A 17,916-nucleotide genomic window follows, 5' to 3' on the forward strand; every position below is an offset into this window, starting at 1 on the left:
ATGTATTGAAAAGAACGGGCAAGGAGACCAGCTCCTTTTTAATGCCTTTATTGAGGACAGCTCTAGGTGGAGGGCCCAAGGGGTTGCGCACACCACCGCTGCTCCGGATGGATGACACAGAGGAGGAGGTGTTCAGCTCTGCCACATGGCAGAGCTGGGGCTTCTGTCCTCACAAGAGTCCCTGGGAAGACACTGGCTTGTTGAAAACCTAGAGTAGTCATGCACAGCAAGTGTTGTTTTACTTATGGCAACGAGGTCTGGAACATCAGTAAGTTGCTCAGTGTTCTCCCTTGATCCTCGACGTAGTTTGGAGTCCGGTTTGTGCCATGGCTTGCTGATTCTAGGGGTCTTTAGATGTTAATTCCACTTCCCCTGGGTGCTAACCCCCATGGGAGTTCACTCATCTACATACTGGGCAGTGTCATCGGTTGTCATTAGGGGGTGCCTGGAGCAGCAGAGGCAATATACAAGGCCAGGTGACATTTAACAAGGCTGTCACAACAACATTGGTATGTAACAAACATGACACAACATGAGGTATTTAACAAAGAAGGCACCTTACAGTGACAACATTCTACTGTTCAAACTGTAAACATCTTTGTATACTGATCAGGAGGTCACATTTTACTCTTTACATGTATAACAAGGCAAACAACAACAACGGCAGCAACAACAAACAGAACCAGAAAACGCAGTAGCAGCCTTCTTGGCCGCAGGCACTTTCCCCTTTGGTGTAGTTACGGTCACAGCCGGCAGGGGAGCTGGTGGCTCCCCGGCCGGGCAGGGCAGGTGCAATGATTTCCCTGCGGCTGCAAGGGGCGTTGTGGTGCGAGTTCGTCTCTCTGCATGTGGATAATGGCGGGCGCAACCGGCGGAAGGGATGGAAAAGGGGCTTTATTTACAAACCCTCAGGGACAGCCAATCCCAATGCCCCTCTGGATAGCTAAAGGAGCTGTATCAGGGATCCTCAAAAGCCAGCAAGGTGGAACGGCAGGGATGAGCAAAATCTCTGAGTGGTAAACAAGATGTATCAGAAACCCCGCAGGTGCAGCAGGAGTTGGTCCCGGTAGGTAAGGTGTGCATGGCTATATTGTAGCAAAAAACTTCAGAGCAGCAGCAGAGACACGGCGGGGGCTGGGCAGAGGCAGTTCAGCTCCTGAACACAGCAGGGAGAGGCACCCTCAGAGGGGAAACGGGCTCGGGGTCCCGGGGTTTCCCCTGAGGCACACGAGCAGATGGAGAAGGTCCTTTTTTTTTAGTGAGGTAGGGTGTTAATAAGGTCCCAGTTCAATATCTGCTTTCACAAGCAAAGACTTACCCACGGTAGGAGAAACAGGGCAAGGCTGCGCTCCGGCGGCGGCAGTAAATCCCCCCCCCCAAGCAGCTCGACTGTCCTCCTCCCAAGGCGACAGCGAGAGGGCGAGGAGCTGCGCCCAGCCGGCTTTCCCTCAGGCCAAATCTCGAGCTATCTCTGCCCCTTGAAGAGAGACCCCTCAGGTAAGATAGTAAAGCCAGCTGTACTCTTCGCCCTTCTCCATGGTTACTTTTGTCTCTCTTAAGTATCGGTCGTTATTGTTTCTTAGCAACAAAATGGGAGAAAATCCTAACCTCCAACAATCTTAGTTAAGTCGGAACTGGAGTAAGAGAATTGGATTTGATTGGCAGGAGAATTCTGGCAGAATATTGGACTCTTTCACAGTAATGAAGTTGTCTGTCTGCTTTTCATAACTATTAGGCAAAAATCATGTGTGTGGTTTTTTTGCTGGATGATATAACCAGTGTAAATAGTAATCTGTTGTCATAGTGGAAGTACTGTATGAAATCAACATTTAATCTTCAATCACTCTTTTTGTAGAATTACTCCATGTCTCTGTATCTCGTTCGCCAGCTCACTTCAGCTATGCTTTTGCAGAGGTTAAAAATGAAAGGTATCAGAAACCCTGATCATTCCAGAGCACTAAGTAAGTCTAATTAATTTGCTTGTCTATACTTTTTGAAGGTGGTTGGTGGCTCTTTAATACTAGAATTTCTAATACTTCAATAATTTGCATAATTTTGAGAAGAAAGTCCATGCCCAGAGTATCAAAGTTCCCTTTGCTGTTGCTGAGGCATCACACTTTTTCAGTGAGAGTCCCTGTGCTGGTAAGGAGCACACCATCTGAAATGTTCTTATGGGAATACCATGAACACTACTTACTGTGGTGGGCTGTGAGGTGCAGGTAGATGTTCTAAATTCTCTTCACTTGCATGTGATGCTGATTGTACCTCGCTCACTGATAATTGTAATAGATAAACTTATGTATAAAAATTCGTAGAGGTCAAATTAAATATATTTGTAATAATATAAAATAAAACAGTGTGGCAAAAAGTCCTTCCCCAGATCTAGTTGCGAATTCCCATTCAGGAGAAAACAATGCTAGCCTGCGCCCATCGACCGAAAAGAATAAGCAGGACATGAGCCATCAGGCTAACAAAAGGACGAGCTCGGAGGAGATATCCATCGCCAGACCTGAAAACGCCCTGCAGACCGCTGTTGGGGAAGCAATCAGGCTGACAAATCACCAGAACCAAACACCCCACCTGGCAGACCGCTGTTGGGGAAGCAATCAGACTGGACAAAGGGAAAAGCCCAGCCGAGATATCCATCGGCTCCAACCCGGATCCCACCACTCCGTCCTGATGGCCCAAATCAAAATTGAAATCTGGGAACATTAAAAACCTCTTTACATATGAGGAGACTCTGCCCAGACATTTACTAACTCTATTCTCCAATGCCAGGAAATCCATTCATCCAACAATCAAGGACCTTTGGTGAATGGTGCCTGCTTGGAATTTGGCCTCAGGACACAAAATCCCTATAAAAACCCAGACCAGAAAACCCTCAAGCATGGATTTGGGAACACGTATACCTTTGGTATAGACCCTGTCCACCCAGCGCTGCGCTGCCCATTTTATTGTGGTTTTTCCTCGTTGTTTGTTCTTTATTGTTTTATAATAAATTTCTCTTTTTTTAACCTGAATTTGCCTTTGCATTTATAACATAATTATTTTCTCTTTACATGTTAGGTTGAGTTTGCTCTACTAACCATTGTGGCTGTTAGTGCATCTGCTGCACATCAAACAATGTTGTTATGCACAATGTTTGCCAGTTGCTTATAAATAGTGAAGCTATAGTTGTTTGGTATTGCTATGAACTAGTTTCCTAGATGCTTAATTTATTTAGATAGCTGGAAATAAAGGACATGTACCGGTAAATCAAGATTAGCATTTTAAATAATGACATCTGTGTATAACTTCTTAACTTATTTTAATAGTTAAAGAAAAACTTACTGCAGATCCTGATAGTGAGATTGCTACAACCAGTCTGCGGGTATCTTTGATGTGTCCTGTAAGTACATCTGGAAATTACCAGATACAGATTTCTATTTTTATCTTTAGTGCAGAGTTGGGCTGCTTTTAAGAAGACCCACTTTAGAAACTTCACTAGTTTTTGTTATATACTTGTAATAAATTAATCTGTAAATAAAAATTCGTAAAGGTATAAATAAGATATGTATGTGTTGTAATAATATAAAATCCAAAATGTACAAAAAAAACCCTTTCTCCAAGTCTGGCCGGGAGTTTCCTCCAAAAGGCAACGGATTGCAGCCAACACCCAGATAACGAACATCAGCTCGGAAAATAGACAGGACGAGGGCCATCAGGAAAACAAAAGAACTAGCTCGGAGGAGATATCCATCTCCGGACCTGACCAACGTCCCTGCAGATCTCTGTTGGGAAACAATCAGGTCGACAAAAGACAAGCCTCGGAAAAAGTAGTCGTCGCTAGACCTGAACGCCCCACCTGTCAAACCAGTGTTGGAGATGCAATCAACGGAAACAAAAGGAAAGACTCTGCCGAGATACCCATCGGCACCGATCCCGGATCACACCACTTTTGCCTTGATAACGCAAATTGAAATACATACAGAGTCTCTTTACATATGAGGAGACTCTGTCCGGACACTAGTTAGTTCTATTTTTCCATGCCAGGAAATCCATTCACCGGACAATCAAGGACACTTGGTGAATGGAGCCTGCTTGGAATTTTAGCCTGAGGACTTAAAATCTCTATAAAACCCCAAGCCTGAGAACACTCAGACGTGGATTTGGGAACCCTGCACCTCCGGTGTAGACCCTGTCCACCCAGCGCTGCGCTGACCATTTTTATTGTGGTTTTTTCTCGTTGTTTATTCTTTGTTGTTTATTAATAAATTTCTCTTTTTGACTTTATCCCGAAATTGCCTTTGCATTTATAACAGATTGGTGCCGTGACTCGGATCGGGAAAACTGTGGGAGGACCTCGTTGTCCAGGTCGGGTACCCCCGCTGATTTTGGCGGCCTGGGGAGCCGAGAGCCTCCGCAGTTCGCTCCGACATCCGAACCAAATTTAGGCTGGGGTAAAAACCACAATAAAAGAGAAACGGATCCAGAGGAGCTCGGGAAGGCACGGAGCCTTCGAGAAAAGCCGCGGCTTGGTAGCTCATAAAAAGTCGACAGTGCACGAAGACACCCTCGCAAGAAAATTGCTGTAAGTATTGTGAGGTTGAGCGGGTGATTGGGCAAGCGTGTGTGAGACGTGATCTGATCACGGAGCGAGTTCGGACTCCAAGGCCGCATTTCCATCCTCCCGCGAGGGAATTGGCCGGCCGCGGAGGAAGCGATTCGGTGTGAGAAAGACTCTCTCTTCACGTTTGTAAAACCTGGGACTAAAGGGAGTTCCGGGGGACCGATCACAAGGGGCTGAAAGGGGAAGAGGACATCCAGTTGAGCTCGGGAATTAGTAAACCCTTTCAGCCATCGGACCTAGGAGAAGGTCCAGAGGAAAATCGAGACAGAGGACCCCGGTGCAGCTAACCGAGAGGTGAGTATTAGCAGACTTTGATTTTCCTGGAAAAAGCGGAACGAACACAACGCAGGACAGGTAAGATTTTTCTTTAAATATGGGGCAGAGAAAAAAGTAAACTACAAAAGAAAGGCGAGGAAAGGAGTCCTTCCGAGAAAGCAAAGGAATTGTTAGACATCCCTCCAGAAAGTCCCTTGGGATGGATGTTGAAATATTGGGAAAAATGTCCTGAAAGGAAAAAGAAATCCAAAGCAAAAATGATCTATTATTGTGCCGAGGTTTGGGCAAGGCAGGAACTGAGAAGCCATCTCACTTGGCCGATACTAGGAACATTTGAAAGGTGGACGTGCAACGAATTACTCTCTTATGTGGAGAGTAAGGTTCCCTCGGACCCCGAGGAGAAAGAATATGCCAGGCTCTGGTTAACTGCCAGAGTAGAGCTATTCCCAATGAAACTAAAAGGTGGATCAAAGACAGAAACCTGGGAACCCCTTGATCATTTACCCCCTCCATACCACGGGCCGGCAGAGCCTTCTGCGGTGGATCAAGTGGTGCCGTCAGCACCCGCGGGTTCCCCAGGGCAACCGGTTGAAACACACACATCGTGAACAAGGGAGTCGGCACCAGCAGTGGTTCCAGCAACCCTCCCCGTATTTCCGCCTGCAGAAATCCCAGCCGCCACAGCCTCTCCAGAGTCTATGGTGGTGCAAGGCCGGGGATCACCCTATCCACAATTGCCTGTCCGGCTGCCACAGCCAGGTCCCTCAAACTTAGCAGAGTGAGTCCCTCACGGTAACCTGGCGGCAGCGGACTTTTCACAAATAATAAAAGAACAGACCCTCAAAAACCCCAGTTCCCCTCCTGCGAGTAGGACTCGTTTTAAAGCAAAGCTGATGAGTGAGGAGTGGGAGGAGAATGAGAATGGACACCGAATGTTTCCTCTCAGGGAAGTGCCAACTGCCCCTGGAGTAATTGGGTTCGTGAATGTACCCCTTAACTCAGGGGATGTGCGAGCGTTTAAGAAAGAGATGGGGCGATTGCTAGACGATCCGTTTGGGGTGGCTGAAAGATTGGATGAATTTTTGGGTAGTAGTATTTATACATATGAAGATCTCATGGCCATCCTGAGATCACTGTTTAGTCAAGAGGAAAGAGAGATGATTAAACAGGCTGGTATCAGAGACTGGGAGCAGCGAAACCCGCAGGGGACGCCAGGCGATCAGAAGTGGCCTAGCGTGAGCCCGAGTTGGAACGCCCAGACGGAGGAAGGTAGGAGGAGCATGATTGATCTAAGAAATATAATCGTGCAAGGAATAAGGGAGGCGGTTCCCCGAGGTCAAAATATTAGTAAGGTATTTGGGGAATGCCAGGGAAAGGAGGAATCACCCACCGAATGGTTAGAGAGATTGCGGCGAAGTCTGCAGATTTACTCTGGGACTGATCCTAGCTCTCCGGTGGGGGAAGTCCTGCTCAAAACCCAATTTGTGGCAAAATCATGGGAAGATATCAGAAGGAAATTAGAAAAGATTGATGGGTGGCAGGAGAAAAGCCTCCAAGAGCTTCTGAGGGAAGCTCAAAAGATTTACATGAGGAGAGAGGATGAGAAGCAGAAACTCCAGGCCAAAATATTAGTGGCCGCAGTAAAAGAAGCCCAAAAACAAGATCAGGCACAGGGCAAGTTTAAAACAGTACCGAAAAAGCAACAAGGGTCTCAAAAGGGCGGTTCCACTCCACAAAAAGACCCTCTGGAGTGTTTTTACTGTAAAAAGGTAGGACACATCCAACGGGACTGTCGACAAAAAATAAAGGATGAAAAAGTATTTCAAGAAGACTAGGGAAGTCTTGGGCTCTTTCAGGTGGGGACGGTAACAGCAAAAGAGCCCTTGATAAAATTGAAAGTGGGTCCCCATCGTCAGGAAATAGAATTCCTGGTTGACACGGGAGCTGAAAGAAGCACCCTGCAGAAATTACCCAGGGGATGTGTGGCAAGTAAAGAAAAGGTGGTTGTAATTGGTGCTAAGGGAGATCCCTTCAAGGTCTCTGTAATAAAAGATGTGGAAATTGAATCACAAAATAAAATATGCTTAGGGAATTTGTTATTAGTAGAAGAAGCTGATTACAATTTATTAGGAAGAGATATGATTATTGCATTAGGTATAAATATTGTTGTAAGGAATTCCGAATTGGTAATAAAGATATTCCATTTGACTCCAAAAGATGAAAGGGAAATTGATCCCAGAGTGTGGCATTCGAAAGGGGAGGTGGGGAAGTTAAATATTACTCCCATCAAAATTGAAATAGAGAACCCAGAAGATCCGATAAGGATCAAGCAATATCCCATCCCGATAGAAGGGAGAAGGGGTTTGAAATTAGTAATCGATGACCTTCTCAGAGGGGGTACCCTCGAACCCTGCATGTCCCAACACAACACCCCCATCCTGGCAGTAAAGAAGGCGGATGGGAGCTTCCGACTGGTTCAGGATCTTAGAGCAGTAAATGCTAGAACCCGAACCAGGTTTCCGGTGGTGGCAAATCCTTATACTTTACTAAACAGACTCTCACCGGAAGATGTATGGTATAGTGTAATTGATTTAAAAGACGCTTTCTGGACTTGCCCTTTGGATGAAAAAAGTAGGAACTTCTTCGCCTTCCAGTGGGAAGATCCGGACACCAACAGAAAGCAACAGCTAAGGTGGACTGTCCTCCCACAGGGATTTGTAGAATCTCCAAACCTGTTTGGACAGGCTCTGGAGCAACTACTCACCGAATTTATTCCAGAGGAGGGGACAAAATTACTGCAATATGTAGATGATTTGTTAATTGCTGGGGCATCGGAAGAGAAGGTGAAAAAGAGTACGATTTCTTTATTGAATTTTCTGGGACAGAAAGGATTGAAGGTATCAAAATCCAAACTGCAATTCACAGAGCCCGAGGTAAAATATCTTGGACATTGGATATCTCAGGGGAAAAAGAAATTAGATCCTGAGAGAGTGGCGGGAATTCTCGTGCTCCCTGCCCCAAAAACAAAAAGACAGATTAGACAATTTTTAGGGCTCCTGGGATATTGCAGACAGTGGATTGAAGGATTTAGTGAGAAGGTAAAATTTCTGTATGAAAGATTAAACACTGACACATTGAAATGGACAGTACAGGATGAAACTAAATTTCAAGAATTAAAGAATGCCCTCATAACTGCCCCAGTACTAACCTTACCTGACACAAATAAAGAGTTTCAGCTGTTTGTAGACGTAAGTGGACAAACAGCACAGGGAGTTCTGACCCAGGAATGGGCAGGAAAGAAAAAGCCCATAGGATTTTTGTCAAAAATTCTAGATCCAGTCAGTCGAGGCTGGCCTACTTGCTTGCAGGCAATTGTGGCGGTAGCCTTGTTGGTCGGGGAAGCTAAAAAGGTAACTTTTGGAGCTCCTTTGATAGTTTTCACCCCACATGATGTAAGGAATATCTTACAACAGAAAGCAGAAAAATGGTTAACTGATTCAAGGCTTCTGAAATACGAAGCCATGTTAATCAGCTCACCAGACCTGGAACTGAAAACAACTGCTGCGCAGAACCCGGCGCAATTTTTGTTTGGGGAACCAACAGGTAAGCTACTTCATAATTGCATTGAGACAGTAGAGCTGCAAACAAAGGTTAGGCCTGACTTGGAGGATCAGGAATTGGAAGGAGGAGAAAAATGGTTCATTGATGGCTCCTCAAAAATGGTGGAAGGAAAACGAAGATCAGGATATGCCATCATAAATGGCATGACAGGACAAACTATAGAATTGGGTCCCCTGAAAGCAAGTTGGTCGGCACAGGCTTGTGAGCTATTTGCTCTCCTAAGAGCACTTCAGGGCTTGAAAGGAAAAAGGGGAACCATTTACACTGACTCAAGGTATGCATTTGGAGTAGTGCATACTTTTGGGAAAATATGGGAAGAGAGAGGGTTGATTAACACAAAAGGAAAAGATTTAATACACGGAGAAATAATCAGGCAAATTTTAGAAGCAATCAGAGAGCCACAGGAGATATCGGTTGTTCATGTAAAAGGACACCAAACTGGGTGGCAATTTCACACAAGGGGGAACAATTTAGCAGACAAAGAAGCCAAACGAGCGGCTTTGTTGACGGTAAGTATTCCTGAGATAGTCCCGAGGGAACCACCAGAAGTTTCCTTGCTTCCGTCGGAGAAGGAGCTGGAAGAATTCAAAAAGGTAGGAGGCTACCTCAAAGAAGGAAAATGGTGGTTACCAGACGGGAGGGAGCTAGTCCCAAAGGGAACAGCAAAAGGAATACTCAGAAGGTTGCACAAACAGACGCATTGGGGAACCAGGGCATTGGCCGAACAATTTTTAAAATTCTTTGGGTGTAAAGGAATCTTCGAGCTTGCAAAACAAGACGTGCAGGGATGTGTGATATGCCAAAAAGTAAATCGATCAAATTTTAAGCAATCAAACTGGGGAGGTCGGCCACTCTCGTACCGGCCGTTTGAAAGAATCCAAGTGGATTTCACAGAATTACCAAAAATTGGTAGAAATAAATTTTTGCTGGTAATAGTAGATAAACTGACACATTGGGTAGAAGCTTTTCCCAGAGCGAAAGCGACAGCCCAAACAGTGTCTAAAATTCTACTAGAGGAAATAATTCCAAGATATGGGATAGTGGACCATATTGACTCAGATCAAGGCACTCATTTTACTTCAAAAATTATTAAACAATTATCAGAAGCATTAGGGATAAGATGGCAATATCACACCCCCTGGCATCCTCAGAGCTCGGGGCAAGTAGAAAGAATGAATCAGACATTAAAATCGCAGCTGTCCAAACTTATAATTGAAACAAAAATGTTCTGGATCAAATGTCTCCCCTTGGCACTGTTGAATATTAGAACCATGCCACATTCTGAAACCGGCTTGTCCCCCTTTGAAATGCTATATGGAATGCCATATGAGCATGGAATGCCGGTAGCACATCCCCAAGTGGAGGATGTGCAACTACAACCATATCTCATTTCTATAAATAAAAACTTACAGGAACTGAGGAGAAGAGGATTGATTCCTCAAAGTACCACGCTGGGATTTCCCATTCATCAAATTCGACCAGGAGATAAAGTTCTAATCAAAGTGTGGAAGGAGCTTCCCCTGAGCCCTCACTGGGAAGGCCCATTCCTCGTCCTCTTGACTACGGATACAGTGGTTCGAACTGCCGAGAAGGGCTGGACGCACTCCTCTCGAGCAAAGAAAGTCTCAAACTACAATTCCTCCAAGTGGAAAGTTACTACCCCTCCGGGAGAATTGAAAATCAAATTTCGGCGACAACACAAATGAGTGAAGAACGGATAAGTTGTACCAATTTTGATTGTTACTGCTTTCCTTTTGTACACTTTAAGTGCGCTTATTGTAAGCAAATTTGGGTGGCTCACTGTTTAAGAGGGTATAAACCAAGGGGTTTGTGCACTTAATGTTTAGAAAAAGAATTAGACCAGACCAACCGATTCCTAGTACTTGCTACCCGGGCGGGCCTGCTGGAACTCGACTCTCCTGAGTGGTTCCTGTTTTTTCGAAAGGGATTGAGAGGTCAACTTGACTGCAAGGTGGAACCTTTAGTAATTGAGTGCCGCCGAACAATAAAAGTACCGTGCAGATTTGACACGATCAAAGCATCTCGGTGGGCAACCTTTAAGAGAAGGTTTGCCATCAGGACTTCAAGGGCCCCTGAAGACAGTCCCTGCTGCCGAGAAGATGGCTTTCCCCATTTATCTCCTCAATCGGCTTATTAGGTTGAAGGCTGTAGTAGAAGTAGTCTCGAATCACACTTCAGAAGCCCTAGAACTCCTAGCGAAACAACATTCACAGATGAGAGCTTTTGTATATCAAAATAGATTAGCTCTCGACTATTTGCTAGCTGAGGAGGGAGGAGTGTGTGGTAGCTATAATGAGTCCGAGTGTTGCATGGAGATTAATGACTATGGAGAAACTATAAAGGGATTAGCTGCTGAAATAAAAAAGGTGGCACATGTGCCAGTCCAAAAGTGGAATTCCATTTTACAAGCCTCCTGGTGGGATCAAATTTTTGGACAGGGGGCTTGGTGGAAAAAGCTAGTCTTCTTTATAGGATGTTCGGTTGCCGGAGTAGTCTTCCTACCTTGTCTGATTCCTTGTTTGATCAGATTGATACATTCTGTAGTACAAGGAATGCAGATTGCCACCCTCCCAATAGACCCGGAAAAAGCACAAGGGCAAACAACCCTTCTTTCTAAACTAATGAAGTTAGAAGAAGAGAAAGAAAGTAAAAATGCAATCAAAACCTTAGAGGAGTTTGAAAACAAACACATGTTATCTCAAGAAAATAGTGAAGATACACTAACAAACTGGGAAGAAAGATGAAATTGAGTAAGAGGAATACCAGTATTCCTCTTCCAGTAACGGTTTGATTAAAATATGAATTTTTAATAGGATGAATTATTAGGCGGGGGACTGTAATAAATTAATCTGTAAATAAAAATTCGTAAAGGTATAAATAAGATATGTATGTGTTGTAATAATATAAAATCCAAAATGTACTAAAAAAAACCTTTCTCCAAGTCTGGCCGGGAGTTTCCTCCAAAAGGCAACGGATTGCAGCCAACACCCAGATAACGAACATCAGCTCGGAAAATAGACAGGACGAGGGCCATCAGGAAAACAAAAGAACTAGCTCGGAGGAGATATCCATCTCCGGACCTGACCAACGTCCCTGCAGATCTCTGTTGGGAAACAATCAGGTCGACAAAAGACAAGCCTCGGAAAAAGTAGTCGTCGCTAGACCTGAACGCCCCACCTGTCAAACCAGTGTTGGAGATGCAATCAACGGAAACAAAAGGAAAGACTCTGCCGAGATACCCATCGGCACCGATCCCGGATCACACCACTTTTGCCTTGATAACGCAAATTGAAATACATACAGAGTCTCTTTACATATGAGGAGACTCTGTCCGGACACTAGTTAGTTCTATTTTTCCATGCCAGGAAATCCATTCACCGGACAATCAAGGACACTTGGTGAATGGAGCCTGCTTGGAATTTTAGCCTGAGGACTTAAAATCTCTATAAAACCCCAAGCCTGAGAACACTCAGACGTGGATTTGGGAACCCTGCACCTCCGGTGTAGACCCTGTCCACCCAGCGCTGCGCTGACCATTTTTATTGTGGTTTTTTCTCGTTGTTTGTTCTTTGTTGTTTATTAATAAATTTCTCTTTTTGACTTTATCCCGAAATTGCCTTTGCATTTATAACATACTGATTCAATAATATAAAATAGTGGGGAAGAAGGGTGCATCTACAAGCACCTGATTGTAGCAGCATTCATTCAACTATGGTTTAGAACTGTGAATGCCTCAGATGTAGCTCAGTCAGGATCAAATTGCTACTCCTGTGTGTATAGTGAGGTCTTTAAAAGGAGTAATCTCATACTGAGGTGTTGAGACTAATTGGGAAGGGTGACAGAATAATTAAAGGATACAGTGGTAAATAAAACTTTAGATCTGCTCATCTTGATGGTATTGCTTATACTGTCACTTACTATAACAAACAAGAGAAATTGATCACTGTGTAACAAGGCAACACTGCCTTGGGGTTTCTCTTCCCAGGTAGAAACTGGCCTTGTGTTTATAACTGGTCTGTTCAGTTAAACATTAAAATGAGTCTAACATGTAACTGGACCTCAGAAAAAACCTTTAATTATTTGGTTAAAAGAAAATTATAAAAGCAGGTATTTCAGTAAAAAAATCCTGGAAATAATGTTGATGCAGGTCCATTAGAAATATTTCTGACAACTCAGTGGAGATTTTGAGGATGGCTTTATTGTTCCTTTAAGTGTACCGTGTGTTTTGATAGGGTGGATTTGCTTGCAGCACCCTTAGCCCTGGGCACCCTCTGTAGTGAAAAGAGACAGTTGTTAGCTATCCAGGCTTACTTCACTGTCTTCTGTTCTGACTCTCTCTAAATGCATCTTCTGCAGCTGGGAAAAACAAGACTGACAATCCCATGCCGGGCTGTTACTTGCACACACCTGCAATGTTTTGATGCTGCTCTTTATCTTCAAATGAATGAAAAGAAGCCTACCTGGATCTGCCCTGTCTGTGACAAAAAGGCAACTTATGAGAGCCTAATATTAGATGGGTAAGAGACTGGGTTTGCAGATTACACAATTACTTAACATTTTTCATTATTACTCAGTAGCTACTTTTGTGACTTGAGGTTTAGCCATTTCATATTATTTTCTTTGTCAAAATACTTTAGACTGAGAGGAACTGACTTTAGTTTCTCTTACCATGTAACGAACTGCATAAGTTTATCTCCCAACTGCATCATTGAACTCGTGAGCCTCAGTATATTTCTTCTGATGAAATCCAAGTCTGATATTTAAGTCTCCCTTTTACGTGACCTTATCTCTGAGGCTATTAACTTTAAAATTTAACTTTTAACTCATAAAAAAGTGTCAAACTTGGTTCAAAGTATGATTATTTCTGCTTCTGTATTGAAATCTACGCATTGCAATAATGTTGGAGTGGAATATGGGTAGGTAGGGATATTCTTTTAGTTGTCAATGTCTGCAAAGTCTATAATTACAGGCTTTCAGGTAAGAGAAACTAGGGAGAGAGCACATGCAATGGATGGAAGGTGATCATAACTGGCTTTTCCACTGTCTCTCCTTTTCAGTTAGAATAAAAATTTCACTTGGAATCAAAAATGAAACCACTCAGCCCTCTTTTTCAGGCTCTTTATGGAAATCCTTAATGAATGTTCAGATGTGGATGAGATCAAATTCCAAGAAGATGGGTCCTGGTGCCCCATGAGGCCAAAGAAAGAAGCAATGAAAGTCTCAAGTCCACAGTGCACCAAAATAGAAAGTATGTACATATGGGTACTGATTGCAAACCAGCTTGGATAATGTGTGAATGTGTGTGTTCTGGAGAGCTTAATACTTCTAACCTTCTTGTCATATAAACTAAAAAGAAAGGTTTGTGTCTCTAAAAGTATGCATTTTGGGCTTTGTCTTTGCTCTTTATAATAGCAGTTAAGAAAGCGAAAGGTTGTTCTTGTTTTATGTTCTTAAACTGATTAAGTGAAGACTAAAACTTGTGTTTTAATATTCTCAACATTACACAGTGTCATGAGTTGACACTGGCCAAATGCCAGGCACCCACAAAAGGTGCTCACTCACTCCTCTGCTACAGCTGGACAGAGGAGAGAAAATTTACCAAATGGTTCATGAGTTGAGATAGCCAGGATAGATCACTCAGTAAATACCATCAGGGGCAAAACAGGCTCAACTTAGAGATATAAGGTGAATTTATTGCTAATAAAATCAGAGCAGTATAATGAGAAGTAAAACAAGCCCTTAAAAACACCTTTCCCCCACCCCTCCCTCCTTCCCAGCTCTACCTCCTACTTCAGCAGCGCAAGGAGGCAGGGAATGGGGGTTATGGTCAATTCATTACCTGAGGCTTCTCCTGCTCTACTGTGGGGTCCCTCCCATGGGAGACAGCTCTCTGTGAACTTCTGTGACATGAGTCCATCCCACAGGCAGCAGTTCTCCCCAAACTGCTGTGGCATGAGTCACTCTTCCACAGGGTGCAGTCTTTCAAGGACAGGCTGCTCCAGCCTGGGAGTGGGGCCCCTCTCTCCACGGGTCTCTCACAGGATCACAGTCTCCTCCCAGGCATCCATCCACTCTGGCATGGGGCTCTTCCATAGGCTGCAGGTGGATCTCTGCATCCCCTGTGTGTCGTTCTAATTGGGAATGGCGGAAAGAACGACACGGACTCTCAAGGGAGTCAGAACAGGAGAGAATCTCTAGTTTATTGTTTCAGTCATGTTATATAGACTGGTTCGTGAAGAGTACAGAAAGGAAACTCTTATTGGTTAGTATAGTGCTACATTACCATCATTGGTCAGTGGGGTTCACCACCCCCTGACTTTCTCCTGCAAGGAAAACACGGGAATCAGAAAAACAGCACCTGCAGGCTGTTTTCTGTCTTTGAGGATTGTTTAGAATCCTCCCATGAAATTCCCAGGCTAGCTTCTCAGGCAGGGCTGACAGGCCATGGGGCCTGCAGCTTGCTCTAAAGCTAGCCTCCATACCTGTGGACCTCCATGGGCTGCAAGGGGACAGCCTGCTTCACCGTGGTCAGCAGCATGGCCTGCAGAGGAATTTCAGCTCCAGCACCTGGAGCACCTCCTCCCCCACCTTCTTCACTGACCTTGGTGTCTGCAGTTGTTTTCCCTCACATGTTCTCACTCCTGCCCTTCTCTGGCTGCAATTACAACTGCACCACAAACTTTGTTTTGATTTATTCTTAAATATGTGATTCACAGAAGTGAGGGGTGGAATGTATTGGTTTTGTATGGGCTGGTTTTTTGTAGTGGGGGGCCACAGAGGTGGCTTTTGTGAGAAGCTGCTAGAAGCTTCCACCATGTCCAGCAGAGCCAATCCCTGATGGCTCCTAAGATGGGCATGCTGCTGGCCAAGGCTGGGCCAATTAGAAATGGTGGTAACACCTCTGTGATAACATATTTAAGAAGAAATCAAAGCAAAGTTTGTGGTGCAGTTGTAATTCCAGCCTCAACCAATGTCAACCCTCGACATACAGAATACTTATAAAACAGTTCCTGGCTATAGCATTCTCTGTAGTGGCCAGGAAGATAATCTGGTTCTGTTGCAGATAGAAACTGCTGATGTCAAGAGCATTTAGAAAACAGTGATGTTCTATTATCTTCTTCAGGTTCCAGTGTTCTTAAGAAACCCTGTTCTGTGACAGTGGCCAATGAAGTAAACAAGAAGAAAGTTGACGTTATTGACTTGACAATAGAAAGCTCTTCTGATGAAGAGGAAGATCCTCCTGCCAAAAGGAAGTGCATATTTATGTCTGAAACACAAGGAAGCCCAACCAAAGGGTTTGTCAGTTTTAAAGTTAGTTGTAATTCTGTAATGTCTCAGATAAACTGATCTGTAGAGAAACGGATTTGTAATCTCTCTTCAGGATCCAGCTCCACACTTCCAGAAGACAATTTCTAGGCCTCTCCTTGTAGAAGATTATATTGATACAGTACCTTTGTACAGGCAAAACACTATTAAATAGTTGTACATATCACAAAAGACTTGTGCTCACTATTGCTGTGTTTGCAGGGCCATTTCTCCATAGAAAAGGAAGTTGATTAAGATAATGGACAAGATTCTCCTGAGAAAGTAGATTATGCCAAATGAAGGAGCTTTATGCATTCTTGTTAAGTTACTGTCATCTTAAGGCTTTTTTCTCACTGTTACACCCTTTATCTAATCTGTGCTGGTGCCCAGGAAATGAGGCTGTGTTGCGTTTTTCATCCATCCTGTCAGTCTTGGAAGGGAGGCACTTTGCTGTTCGGAATCAAGACAAGCTTTTCCTCCTCTATTACACACTGGAATGTCTTGGACACTTGTTGGCCATGGTTATCTGTCAGTCCAGCAACTTGGTTAGCACAACCAATGACTTCCCAAGTACTCTGTCAACTGCTCCATCTTTGTTGTCACACCTGACCTCAGTGGCAGGCTTAACCAAGTTCTTTACTGTTGTGTCACCTGTCCCAGTCTGCGCACTTTGGCTGCAGGTACTGTTTGTGGCTTCCATAACATTCTTGCTCATGGCCCATAGGGCACAGGAGACCTACAGGGAGTGAAGGGCACTGGTTAGGCTCACCAGTGCTCACTGCTCCACAAGGTGATTCCAAGCATCAGGTTTTAGTAATGACTCGTTATTGTTGCATGTGTGTCTTTCTCTCACTGTAGTGGCTAATGTCTTGTACTAAAATAATAGTAAGACAAACAAACCCCTTCTGTTTTGCCAACTCTTGAAGTAATGACCAGGTGTACTGTGTCTCTAGCTCACAGGAATGTGTGATTTTTGATGAGCAAATAGTTGGTCATCTTCAACCACTTTCAACAGCGATTCTGAAATTATGTTGCTTTTTGTGAGGTGTGGAGGAGTCCCTTTGCCAGAGACACGTTTTTTTACTTTTATAAGAAAAAATAGTTACAAATAAATCTCTTAATGAAGTTTCAGAAGGCACCAAGACTTGCTTCCATGCTCCTGTGCTTGTTTGAGATGGCTATGTAGAACTGTAATTGTAGAGGGACTGAGTTTTCTTGTCTCTCTGTGAGCAGTGTATTTTCCTTGCTGTTTGGGTATGGATATGGCATGTTTTCTTTCTGCAAAGCCAGGCTTTTGGCAAAATAGCTTATCTCCTGTAAATAATGGTGCCTGAATGCTAGTTTTGGCAAAACTGTGGAGTGTCTTTTTATAGGCAGAAACAATGTAGGCTGAAGTATAAGAGATGCTTGAGAAGGAAGGGTCTGAAATCCAAGCTTTTGAATTCAGAAGTAGCAAAGCAGCAGCCTGGGGAGGAAGATATGAGTGTATAACATGGCTGGTGGGCTGGAGGGAGCAATGCAGAACAGCTGGGAACAGGATTCTGGGTGTTTCCATCCGACTTGGAGTTTATGAAATATTTTATCCGTATGGCTGGTGCCTGAATGCCTGTGGTGTCATCTTTAACAGTGTCATGAAGTAATTGGGCAGCAGGTGTGATGCAAAAGGGTTTTAACTAGTTGCATGCTCTTGGAGAGCTGAACTTAGCTTGGGCTCAGGCTTTGAGTAAAGATGGGTTTTGATATTTAACTCCCACATATGTAATCTGTGCTTCAGTGGCTGAATAATGGTCAGTTGGGCCCTTGGTGTGACAGGTTGGCACTGAGGAACAGTTATGTAGAGAAATTGAAACAAACACTCTCTGGCTCTGAATACCTGCACATCCCTTCCAGGGTACTCTACAGATGGATTGCTTACTACATTACTTTCTCTGAATGGTAGGCTGTTATAAATTACTCCAGCACTGTACTTTGTTTTAATACCAACTTGCTCTGATGTCACAGCTGCTGTTGAGAGCCAAGATAGGGTTATGTTATTATGAAGACTGTTATCAAAGAGGAAATTAGAGTTGGAATACTGTATAGTG

General features: G+C 44.0%; 1 protein-coding gene across 9 annotated transcripts in view; it reads left to right on the forward strand.

Annotated features, from left to right (window-relative positions):
* The window catches only part of LOC131591646 (E3 SUMO-protein ligase PIAS2-like), a 75,891-nt gene that overhangs the window by 53,366 nt on the left and 4,609 nt on the right, over positions 1–17,916 (forward strand). For 7 of the 9 annotated variants that reach the window (XR_009280427.1, XM_058862577.1, XM_058862574.1 and 4 more), the window contains exons 3-7: positions 1,856–1,961; positions 3,315–3,388; positions 12,884–13,044; positions 13,642–13,775; positions 15,651–15,822. The exons of 1 other annotated variant lie outside the window; for it this stretch is intronic. Coding sequence is in view for 7 of the 8 variants with exons in the window: in XM_058862577.1 (XP_058718560.1) it covers positions 1,856–1,961; positions 3,315–3,388; positions 12,884–13,044; positions 13,642–13,775; positions 15,651–15,822 (647 nt within the window). In the remaining variant the exon portion in view is untranslated. Of the gene's footprint in view, positions 1–863; positions 1,067–1,855; positions 1,962–3,314; positions 3,389–12,883; positions 13,045–13,641; positions 13,776–15,650; positions 15,823–17,916 lie in introns of those variants that run through there. One more of the 9 variants, XM_058862581.1, reaches the window with a different exon arrangement.

Source organism: Poecile atricapillus, chromosome W (assembly GCF_030490865.1).
Source record: "Poecile atricapillus isolate bPoeAtr1 chromosome W, bPoeAtr1.hap1, whole genome shotgun sequence".
Classification (NCBI taxonomy): domain Eukaryota; kingdom Metazoa; phylum Chordata; class Aves; order Passeriformes; family Paridae; genus Poecile; species Poecile atricapillus.